This window comes from Magnolia sinica, chromosome 18, assembly GCF_029962835.1.
Source record: "Magnolia sinica isolate HGM2019 chromosome 18, MsV1, whole genome shotgun sequence".
NCBI classification, from domain to species: Eukaryota; Viridiplantae; Streptophyta; class Magnoliopsida; order Magnoliales; family Magnoliaceae; genus Magnolia; species Magnolia sinica.
This window is the reverse complement of record NC_080590.1, coordinates 69,552,574-69,564,538: the sequence shown is the minus strand read 5'-3', so window position 1 is coordinate 69,564,538 and position 11,965 is coordinate 69,552,574. Positions and strand designations below refer to the sequence as shown.

The following is an 11,965-nucleotide window of genomic DNA, read 5'->3' as shown; positions in this document are numbered from 1 at the left end:
CAAACATCATAGTGGACCCCACCTGGGTTCAGCCACTTACAGGTTGAGTAGCGAAACTGGCTACTGAAGTGATGTCACCAAGTTCTGTGGGCCTCACCATGATGTAGATGTTATATCCACATCATCTATACATTTGTAGAGATGATTTTAGGTTATGAAATAAAGAATTAGACAGATTCAGATATGAAGTAGACCTCACCACAGAAAACATTGGGGAGAGTGACACCCACCGCTGAAACCTTTCCAAGGTCCACCGTAATGTTGATTTGAGATCCAACCTGTTCATAAGTTAACACACGTGAAATAAAGGAAAACACAAATATCAGCTTCAAATCGAAAACTTTTGTCGCCATTAAAAGTTTCTAACGGTGGCGTCACACTCTCCACTGTTTTCTGTGGTGGGGTCCGCTTGAGCTTTGTATCTAACTCATTCTTTGGATCATGTCCTAAAATAGTGTATCTAAATAGATGGACGGTGTGGATACAAAACATACATTATGGTGGGATCCACGTAACTTGGTGACGTCACTTCAGTACCGAGCCTCGCTACTCAACCTATCAGTGGCTAATCCGCGTCCCTATCTCCGTTAATCGGCTTCCCTCTGTGCGACTCTCAGACACTTGATAGAAAACCAAAAACCCAAAACCCAGAACCTATAGCCTAGCTTTGGATGTTCAGATCTCTGATACGTTAAAATTCCTCTTCGACATCTCCATGGGAGCGAGCCGGAAACTGCAGGGCGAGATCGATCGCGTCCTGAAAAAAGTCCAGGAAGGCGTGGATGTCTTCGACAGTATCTGGAACAAGGCCCGATCTCGAAAAATTGGTTTTTTTGTTTCATCTCCTTCCGACGCTTCCTGAGCTTTTCTTAGCTGAATTCGTCTTCTTTTTTGTGCTTCTAGGTTTATGACACTGATAATGCGAACCAGAAGGAGAAATTCGAGGCGGATTTGAAGAAGGAGATTAAGAAGCTGCAGAGGTACAGAGATCAGATCAAGACATGGATTCAGTCGAGTGAGATAAAGGACAAGAAGGTTAGAATTTCTATGCGTCTGCTCTTGTCCACCGTTTTATTTCTATGGTTTTGAAGTCTCTGTAGTTCTTTCATTCGTTGCTCCTGTTAAAATTTGTGTTATAAGATGCTTAATTAGCATGACTTGGAAGTGCGCAATGGATAACTGGGTTGCAGTATATTTACACCTAATGTAGAAACCCTAGAGTGTAGTTATGTACAACTTTAAGGGCTATGCTTTTGCTCTTAAGCTTTGCATTTCTGTTGGCAGTCAGGCTCTCACCTCGCTTAAGGTAGCATCTGGGCACACAATTATACGAAATTTGTTGATGCTGTTTTCGGCTCACCCCCTTTGTGGCCCTTGAACCTGCACAGGAAGAAGGAGAAAGGTGACCCTGGCTTTACCAGGGGACCCTCCGATGCTTAAGTCAGAATTTGGTTCTTAGAATAAAGGTTTTAGGGTGAGAGTTTCTGCATACCTTTCACCATAAAGGTGTTCTTATTTATAATGGTGTCGTACCCCGTAGGGCTTCCGCAATTGGAGTAGATCTTAATCTCTTGGGATCCGTAATCCTTGATATTCCTGGATTTTCGAGGATCTTAGCTTATCTCCCAAAAATCTCGAGTGGAGATCCAGAGTTTTACTAGGTAACTTCCGGATATGGAGCAATATAGCTCGGCCGACTCTTATCTCTTCAACACGGTCGTGCCGAGATAGGTTTTACGGCTAGGCTCCGCCCACTCTATTGGCCGACTCAATTTATGGGTCGGACTAAAGCTCGGGCGGCTCTAGGACCGACTGATCATAGGCCGGTTTCGGCTTTCCTCTGTGAGGCTTTCGATTGAGTGTTGAGGTGCACTTCCTCTCTTAAAGGTTTTGCTTTATGGCTCAGGACATTCAGGCTTTGGTCGGGCTAGGCGCCTCACGATCCGAGCTATATCTCTCCATTCAGCGTTTGAGGGCTTTGGGCTTTATCCGGACTCGGCGCCCGACGAGTTCGAGCCATTGCTTCACTGACTCTTCTGACCCTCAAGCCGACTCAAAGACTTGTCATATTTTCCCCCCAACAAAATTCATGTGAGTTTTGAAGAGTATCTAGCTGCACTTTCTGTATTTGGGTATCACTAGATTGTTTTTGGCAGGTTCAATATAAAAGCAATTTGGTTTGTCATTTTGTCAAGAGTACAAGTGGCATTAGATGGACATGAAGATGTGCTCACATTCATCCTAACCATCCGATCAATGGCCAATAAAATGGATTTAAGAATCACTTTTATTAGATGATTCTAACCATCCTATCTATGGCTATGAAAATGGATGGTCGAAATTAATTATGTTAAGGAAGGTCTGATCATTGTTGTAGACCTTTTATCTTTTACGTTCCACCTTTGATTGACCGTAACCCTCAAGAAGCACTTTGATAAGGTGATTCTAACCATTTGATTAGTGGACGGGAAAATAGGCTGTCTAAAATTATTATACTTGAAAATGTATGATTGTTTATCTGTACCGACCATCATGTAGTCCTCAACATTTGATTGACAATAACCTTCAAGAACCATGTTAACTAGGTGATGCTAATCATTCAACCAACGGCCAAGAAAATTGATGGTCCAGATTGATTATACTTAAAAAGGTCTATTTGTTGATCTTAACCATTTATCATGTAGGCCCCATTTTTGATTGAGTATAAATTTAAAGATTCACTTCTGGATTCAACAACTCAACCCGTGTTTGTCGACTAAATGAATTGACAAAGGAATCATACTTTCTTCCTCCTCCTCCTCCTCCTCCTCTTCTTCTTCTTACTCAATCCACGTCTGGTAGAGAGATTGGATAGAGCTCTCTATGTTCCAGATCGACGGATCTCTGGAGTTATCTGACTCGGCTCGAATCTGGAACCGAACCAACGACTCAGTGAGCAATCGCCCGATGCACACTGTCCCTCCCGTTTCCTTTCTCTCTCTCCTTTACACTTCAATTTGTTATGATATCTTTCTCACGTATGAGAGGTTTTGTAGTGCTTCAAAGGAGGGTGGGTGTGAAGGAAGCAGCGCCGTGTGGTACACCTACGCGAAGACGAATTGCGCACAGTGGTTTAGTGGCTGTTTTAATCCAACTCATAGTTCAGATAGAGATGGGTTTTAATCCATATTTCAAGGGATGGTACCCGTTCAAGTGGGCCACTCAGTGAATGGATTTGATCGTGGGATGGTGCAGCCCCAACGATCGACGGACAACACTCTAACGAAGAAGATGACCGTTATTTAAATGGCGGATTTTGTTCTGACCCATCTCTCTTCGTGGCAATCACTGTGAGTGGTTAAGATGGAGGCATGAAAGCTTGTGAACATCAAGAATCGAAGGTCCAACAGGTTTCAATTAGTGGTTTTTGCAAAAGAAACTCTCGCACAATGCAGCTCAATTTCGGGAAAAACGGCGGAGACGCCATGTTTATCTTGCTTTTCTCGACTCCTTATCCTGTTAGGAGTCGGAAACCTTGTTAGGGATATACAGACAGTTTGGATTTGCTAAAGAGGATTCTCCTCCTAATGTGGGAGAAGAAATCGGAACGCCTTCATGTTCTTACGCACTGTACGCACCTAATTGAAACATTACCCGATAGTTTGAACATATATCCTAAGATCTTTATAATGTCCAATTTATCTTAATATTCGGATGACCCGTTTGGCTGATCCAAACATGATGAATGGTCAGATGACATGTTAAAAAATAAGGAAACTTGATGGTTAGTACTTTGACCACGCATGTAGGTAGATACGATCAATTCTGTAAACTGATGAACACAAAGTGGTTTTTGGAGTGATCAAGAGGTAGAACATGTATACTGTTAGATTCAAGTGACTTATTCACATATGTAAGTTTCTTAGATTATAGTTTTGATGGTGGGTTTAGTATATTCATAGGTGGTGAACAAAATGAACAAATCAAAATCTCAATTCGATACGTGTACAAACGGATGTAGAGATCATATAGTTGGTTTATTATGATTGGGTGGTCTAAAATCAAAGTGAACGGTCAAATATCTTTATCTAGAGGTGAATATTTGATTGAACGGTTGGTTATGATGGCAAAGTGAGAATACTTAGATATATGATGGTCCTGTCTTAAAAATCAATGGTCGGATGACTTGATCTATGGATGAAGATCATTCTCAACGGTCAGATTCAAGTTAGAGAATAGATGTAAGTTTAGGATAGGCTAAGTTGGTGACATACACATGTATATACTAAATTAAATTTCATGGTAACACTCGAAAACTTTCAGTACTCAGAGTATTGAAAAGTTCGGGGTGTTATAATTACAACCACTATTATTGTTACAAAATACCTTACTTATACCACCACTATTGTGGTGGGTATCAATACTATGTGATGATTTCCCATATCTATGTATATCCACATTGCTAATCATTAGGAAAAAATTCCATATTATGCACAAATGTTTTGGGTTATCTTGCAACATTAATTATAACCACGCTATCTAGTCAGTTTCATAGATTAATTGTCATTTTAGTTAATCTTATATTAATATGGCATTCATGATTCTGGAGTTGACAGTCAATTTTTGATATATGTTTGACATAGGTTAGTGCCTCTTATGAGCAGGCTCTGCTGGATGCTCGAAAGCTCATCGAGCGTGAAATGGAAAGATTTAAAGTTTGTGAAAAGGAGACTAAAACAAAAGCATTCTCCAAAGAAGGGCTAGGCCAACAACCTAAAACTGTAAGTGTCTCTATATCCTCTTCTCTATCATATACTTTGTTTTCTGAATGTTAAATTGAAATTTTATTAAAAGAAAAGACGAGATGAGACTATGAAAAGGGTCTTAAGCCAGTGGGCAAGGTAATGTGGAATCATCCCATGACAAACAACACTGTTTAATTTGTTTAATTTTCATCATGTCACATACATTCATTCAAATCAAATATACATTCACACAAACTAAATGAAAAATCATCACCAGATTATAATTAGATTAAATCTAACCAAATAACTATTCAATTCACACTATTATCTAATTAAGTCTCTACTCCTTAAATAAATATTTAATTACACTATGAACTTTAAAATTTACAACTAAGTATAAATAAACGAAACAAAAATCTAATAGTAATATCCTGATTGCTGATAATACTCCAATTTTGAACTTGAAACATTATTCAAGATGGGGTGAGTTTACAAATTCTCAGTGGGATAATTTCCTTACCTGAATTTGAAATTTATAGATTATATCAAAATTAGATAAACAAAGGAAATACTTGAATTAAAGTACAAAGAGTAAATGAGCATAAATTAAAAATACTAAAATCGTAAAAATGCAATGAATGCAATGCTTTTCATGAATTTTCATAAACTAAAACTTAAACAACAGTCATCGCTTATAACACTATCGTGGATAGCTATGTTATACTAACGCCCGCACATCGGTGCCTCGTGGTGATGGACCCATTTATTTATTAGCTATTCAGACTACTGCACCAGATGTACCTCTAGTGTTTGTTTGTATACACGCTTGCTTTAATACACCGTACACGAATGAGACTCTAAAAGATCCAATGGGTTATAGGGTCTTTCACATAAGGGTCACAATCGCCCTACTGGCTAGATTTAAGAACTTTCTACCAAGGGACACAATGGCTTTACTTGCGTATACTTTTAGGACATCTATGGGCAGTGCACCTGCATACCAATCTCAATTCTCAATTAACATTAAACATGCATATGTTATTAATAATTATCCCATAACTATAAATTCTAATTAAAAATATAAAACGTGCATTCTATCATAGGTTCAACTATAGTCTTCAACAATGATTATAATTTATAACATTAACACACTTTTTGCTACTCTTACAATAATGATTAAAATTCCTTGTAAAGATCAATAATTGTTAAAAACTATTAAATTAGTAATAATTATATTTAAATAAATAATTAAAATATCTTTAAAAGAATAATCAACGTGAAACTCAATTTTCAAAAATATAAAAAAATTATTTCTTAAACAAAAAACGAAAGAAAATAAAGATAACTATGTGAAAATTTAGTGATGTGGCAAATCCTATATTTTAGGTGGAGGTTTAAAGAGATAAGATAATTAAAATTTATTTATTTTTTCCTAATATTTTCAAAAGTAATTAAGTCTAAAATTTAATAATTAATTATTTCTGGAATTTTTAAGTGGAAATAAATAAATTTTAATTATTTCATCTCTTTAAACTTCTAACTAAAAATAAAGGATTTACCCTAATCATTAGATTTTCACATAATTGTCTTTATTTCTTTTGTTTTTTATTTAGGAAATATTGTTTTATATTGCTGAAAATAGTTTCATGTTAATTATTTATTTGAATATAATCATTATTGATTTAATAGTTTTAAAAAATTATTGATCCTTACAAGAAATTGTAAATATCATTGTAAGAGTAGCAAAAAGTGTATTAATATTACTCTGTGAAGTTTGTAATTTAACATGTGGTAGACTGCCCCCTTTTCTATTTCTAATTAGAGTTAATGATTATGTGATAATGATTCACATCATATGCATATTTAATGTGAATTAAGAATTAAGATTGGTGCGCAGGTGCACTGCCTTGGTGATGTCCCTAAAAGTATAAGCAAGTAGGGCCATTATGTCCCTTGAAAGTCTCTAAAGTTAGCAAGTATGGCGATTGTAACTATTGGGTGAAAGACCCTAGAATCCATTAGATCTTTTGAAGTCTCATTTGTGTATGATATATTAGTGAAAGTGTGCATGCGGACATACAACAGACGTACAATTGAAGTATAAATGGGTCCCTCACCATGAGGTACCGGTGCGTGGGCGTTAATGCAACGTGGCCATCCACTATGGTTACAGTGTTGTACAAGATAATGGTTGTTTAAGTTTTGGTTTATGAGAATTTATGGAAAGCATTGCAATCATGGTATCTTTACGATTCTGGTATTTTTAATTCAAGTTTCTTTACTCTCTGTATTTTAATTCAAGTATTTCATTTGTTTATGTAATTTTGATATAATTTAAAATTTTCAAATTCAACTTCGAGTAAGGAAATGATCCCACCGAGCATGTATAAGCTTACTTCATCTTGGATAATGTTTCAGGTTTAGAGTTAGAAAATTATGAGTAGGCGAGATATTAGTATTAGATTTCTCTTTTGTTCATTTGTACTTAGTTGTAAAATTTAAAGTTTATAGTATAATTGAATATTTATTTAAGGAGTGGTGACCTGAGTAGATGATTGTGGATTAAATATTTATTTGGTTAGATTTAATCTAATTATGATATGGTGATGAATTTTCTTTTAGTTTGTGTGTAGATATTTATATGATTTGAATGAACGTATGTGATGTGATGAAAAGTGAGCAAATTATATAATGTTCTCGGAATTCGGGTCTCGAGTAGCCTTACTTGGGTACTTTGATTTTGGGGCGTGACAAAACTTGCCCTTCTCTAACATTCAAACATACTAACATTTTGAAGTTCTGTGTTGATTGCTTAGTTTTTTTTTTTTTTAAATTTTTTTTTAAATTTTTTTTAGTGTTTCTTTGCTCCTACTGAAGTTAAATCAGTGTGACAATGTTAGGTAATAAGTGCATTTAGGTTAATTTAGCAAAATTTGTACTGTGGTTGAAATTGACAGTATGTACCGATCTTAATGTTTTATCTTTTTCACTGCCTCAATATGAGACATTTTCTTTGATTCAATGACTTTGGTTTGTGGTACTTGATTCCTACTGTTGATCTAATTGTTTTTATTTATTATCCATTGCAAGTTTCTTACCTTAGTTATGTTAATGAACTTTGTTGACTTGGCTCTCCTATTTTTTTTTTTTAAAGATAATAAATAATTTATTCTATTTGTTTAAAAGGGCATTCACAAACATTACTTTGTTTTGATTTTGGGGTGTAGCCATAGCTTTGGATGTTTCCTGTGCTACCCTTTTCATTTTTTATACTCTTAATTAGAAAAAAAATGGAGAATCACCAAGTTGAATTGTCAGTTGTACACTGATTTTAGATCTTTATTTAATTTTTTCATTGTAAAATGTCATTTGTTCGTTACGATTTAGTTGAGTTGACCTTTGCTAAGGAGCTAGATCGGTCAACAACGCCAGTTGAAGCTATACACGATGCTCATTTGAGTGCTGATAAGACTGTCGGGGTCGGAGGCCATAGGAATCAAGCACTTGAAGCCGATATTACTAATAGAGACAAGGGCGAATCCAACAATGCACCCTACTCACTAGTGCAAGTCATCCTCGAGTCAAGCATACTGAGAGGAGCTCGAAGCAACCATGCTAAGACGGTAATGCAAATCATTCGGGACAGGGTTAATATGATTGCTCCCAAGCATATGTCATTGATGTGGCAGTGTAGGGCTAGTTTGGACCTTGTTGGAGTTGTTGGGCACACCCATTGATACCACCGAGGAGTTCTGAGCCACCCAGTGCTCTTTGGAAGGTCAAGCACTAGATTGGATCAAGGCAATGGAAGGCTTTAATCCAGTGGGTGTAGTAGAGGTGAATCATAAGAAGATTGCCAAGGTGGAAGCTGTCGTGACACAGGCCAATGAAGCCTGACTGGGGGCCGATCGATTGCACTAGAATCCATCCGGAAAACTCGCTTAGAGATATCCTCTCAACTGATGAAGACACTCGTGCTAACAATCTGGTCGCCTGGGGGAATCGTCTACGGGGTGAACTTACACAGGTCAACATAGAGCTGGCAACTATTGGTGAAAATACTTTACGAAGTGGAGGGCACTATCAATCATTGTGCATGATATTGTTATCAAAATCGTACGCTTCATGATATGAATCATATGATTCATATTGTATCGTATTGGTGTACGATTTGAATCGTACACCCAAATCGTACATTCTAAATAATCGTACGATAATCGTACGAATCATATGATAATTGTATTGAATTGTACAAATCATAAGATAATTGTAAACCGCATAAATGGGTCCAAAAAGTACTTGAAAAAATCAGTTTGTTATTATTTTTTATTCAAAAATTTCCTCTTCTTTGTACCCTTTTGCTCATAAAATATGAAAAAGGCTCTCCCTTATTAAAAATTTCCTCATTTTTTTTTTTTGAGAGAGAGAGAGAGAGAGAGAGAGAGAGAGAGAGAGAGAGAGAGAGGAGATTTGGGGATTTTGACATTCAAAAACTCAAAACAAAGAAATCAAGATATCTTTTGATTCACAATGAAATCTAATGTCATGTTTTCTAACATGATTCTACACTTAAGAAAGGCACAAAACAATAATTTTTATTTTTTTTTAAAGGACTCTTGTATGCTTTTAAGGTGAAGTTTTTTGAAAGGCAACAAAAGAAAACAAAAGAAAAAGACAAGAATCCTTTACCATCATGATATGTATACCATATACATTTTCTTAATTGATAATATCATGATATGTATTACTTTTTTGCGACACAATGGTAAATGGATGATTGATGAGTTTTTAATATTTTATGATTTACTTATATCTTTTCATATCTCTTATATATATATATATATATTGCAAATCAGAAATTTTTTTACGATTTATGATATGATCTTTGATTTGCGATACAACAATGATTTTGACAACATTGTTCGCCAATAGTATCTCATGAGCTTGACATGGTGATACAAGTTATGGCTAGCCTGGTGGCCACCACATTCTCCAGAATGCACTTCCTATAAGGCATGTTCAGATTCCTGCTTGTCTAAGGATTGCAGGAGAACGTCATAGGAACGATGATACAAGTTGTTGTTATGGTAGACAAAGCAATCGGCTCGTCGTCAAATCTCCATCTTCTGTTTAGGTTATTAGGGAGTTGCCCATACTAGCTATAGTTGATGAAGGGTTGCATCAATCATCAATTTCCGCCCTGAGGCAAAAACTTGTCTTGTGGGGAGGATTTTATTGATTGGATCGAGGGGCAATAGGAATCACTACTTCTCAATCTTGACTTGGAGGGGACTACCTATAGGCTATGGTGGTGCCATCCCAAGGTTTGCTAGCCCATTAGCTTCAATGTTGTCGGACTGAGACCAACATGTCTTTGAATGTCTCGGAGTGCTTTAATAATTTGCTTAGCTTGCTTGTAGTAAGGTGTAAGAACTCGTAATCAATGCAAGCTAGTTGATGATCAACTTTATTTCTCCAAAAACTTAAGGTGCACACTCTCCTCTTGTGGACAATCTCAAGGTCAATGATGTGCGCGTGATGCTTCGCCTTGTTGTTTGGGCAGGTGATGCCCATGGCAAGGGAGTAACGCAATAGGTCCCTTTGATGACTGATGAAGATGATGCCCCCACCGGCGTAGTTGCGTGGGAAGCTCTATCAAAGTGCATTTTCCATGGTCATGGTGTGCTGTAAAGGCCGTTATGTAAAGGTAACGGTGGCAACCATCACCTGTTATGGGATCATAATGGTCGTCATAGCTGTTATGTAAAAAAATAACCTGTAACCACCATTAACGGCCTGTTACGCCCCCTATAAAGGTCGTAACAGCCTCGCAATGATTTGTCACGGGTCAAATACAAGTTTTTCAGATTATTTTTTTTATTTGCAATGTTATGGGGAAGATGCAGGTTTTTTGAGTTTTTTCTTTCAATAAAAAAAGGGATTGTGACTGCCGTTACAGGGGTTGTAACAACCGTTACGACCTGTATCATAAAGATAACGGTGGAGCCCGTTATTGCCACTATTACTGTTATGGAATACCTTGGCCATGGTGTAAGTATCTTGACTAACAACACTTGTTCATTTGGGAGGTTGTCTAGAAGTACATCAGAGTCAAAGGCCAGATGGGCCCATAGGAAGTCGGTGAGGGCTTGTCCTTTAACCACATTCTAAGGTACATTCCTGATTTTGAACTTGTAGAGCGACAATGACCACTTGGTGAGACAACCAAAGAGCATGGGCCACAACATCAAGAGCTTGATCAGGTCAACTCTTGATATCAAGATGATCTTGTGTTCTAAGAAATAGTGACAGGCTTTTGGGCTGCGAATAGCAGCATTAGGTAGATCTTTTCAGTCGACGACTAGTTGTATTTTGCCCCTATTAGAGTGCGACTGAGGTAATACAGGACATTTTGTTTTCCCGCCTAGTTGTTCTTAGCTAATAGAGCACCAAGAGAATTCTCGCATGTTGCGATGTACAAGATTTGAGGTTAACCCGTGATCAGGGTTGTTAAGACTAGAGCTTGCTTAAGTGGCTTTTTGATGGTGTTAAAGGCATTCTGGCATGCTTCCATCCCATTGGAATGGGACTCTTCTTCATCAAGTGTGAGAACAGTAGACAATAGCTGGCCATATTTGAGGTGAATTGGCGGATGTAAGCGAGCTTTCCTTGGAAGCTCTTGAGTTCCTTGAGCGTCTTTGGAGGTGTCATCTCTTAGATGACTTTCATCTTCACTTGGTTGATCTCGATACCATATTAACATGCGATAAAGCCGAGGAATTTCTCAGAAGAAACCTCAAATGTGCACTTCACAGATTCATTTGTAACTGCTTGCTAATTCTGTGGAAGGCCGAATGCAGATGTTGGTGGTTATTCTTATGCCTGTTGGAGCGTACCACCAGGTCATATACATAGTACTCAACGTGTTTGTGCATTATGTCGTGGAAGATGACCTGCATGGCGCGTTGATAGCATGGTGTGTCGTAAAGGCCATTACGTAAAGGTAACGGTGGCAACTATTATGCGTTATGGGGTCGTAACGGCTGTCACAGCCGTTATGGAACAAAATGACCCATAATTGTAGTTAATGGCACGTTACGTCCCCTATAAAGGCTATAACAGCTCCGTAATTGTTTGTTATGGGGCAAATACGTGTTTTCCATACTTTTTAATCAACATTACGGGACAAATACAGGTTTTTGAGGATTTTTTTTTTCAATAAAAAAAGAGACCGTAACGGC

At 37.3% G+C, this 11,965-nt stretch overlaps 1 protein-coding gene across 11 annotated transcripts in view; it reads left to right on the top strand.

Annotated features, from left to right (window-relative positions):
* Nucleotides 1–580: 580 nt before the first annotated feature.
* LOC131233962 (general negative regulator of transcription subunit 3-like) overlaps nucleotides 581–11,965 on the top strand; it is a 107,679-nt gene continuing 96,294 nt past the window's right edge. For 6 of the 11 annotated variants that reach the window (XM_058230861.1, XM_058230867.1, XM_058230868.1 and 3 more), the window contains exons 1-3: nucleotides 583–808; nucleotides 904–1,035; nucleotides 4,623–4,760. In XM_058230861.1, the coding sequence (XP_058086844.1) occupies nucleotides 716–808; nucleotides 904–1,035; nucleotides 4,623–4,760 (363 nt within the window). In that variant the 5' untranslated portion in view covers nucleotides 583–715. Of the gene's footprint in view, nucleotides 828–903; nucleotides 1,036–4,622; nucleotides 4,761–11,965 lie in introns of all 11 variants that reach the window. The other 5 variants (XM_058230869.1, XM_058230860.1, XM_058230870.1 and 2 more) reach the window with 4 other exon arrangements.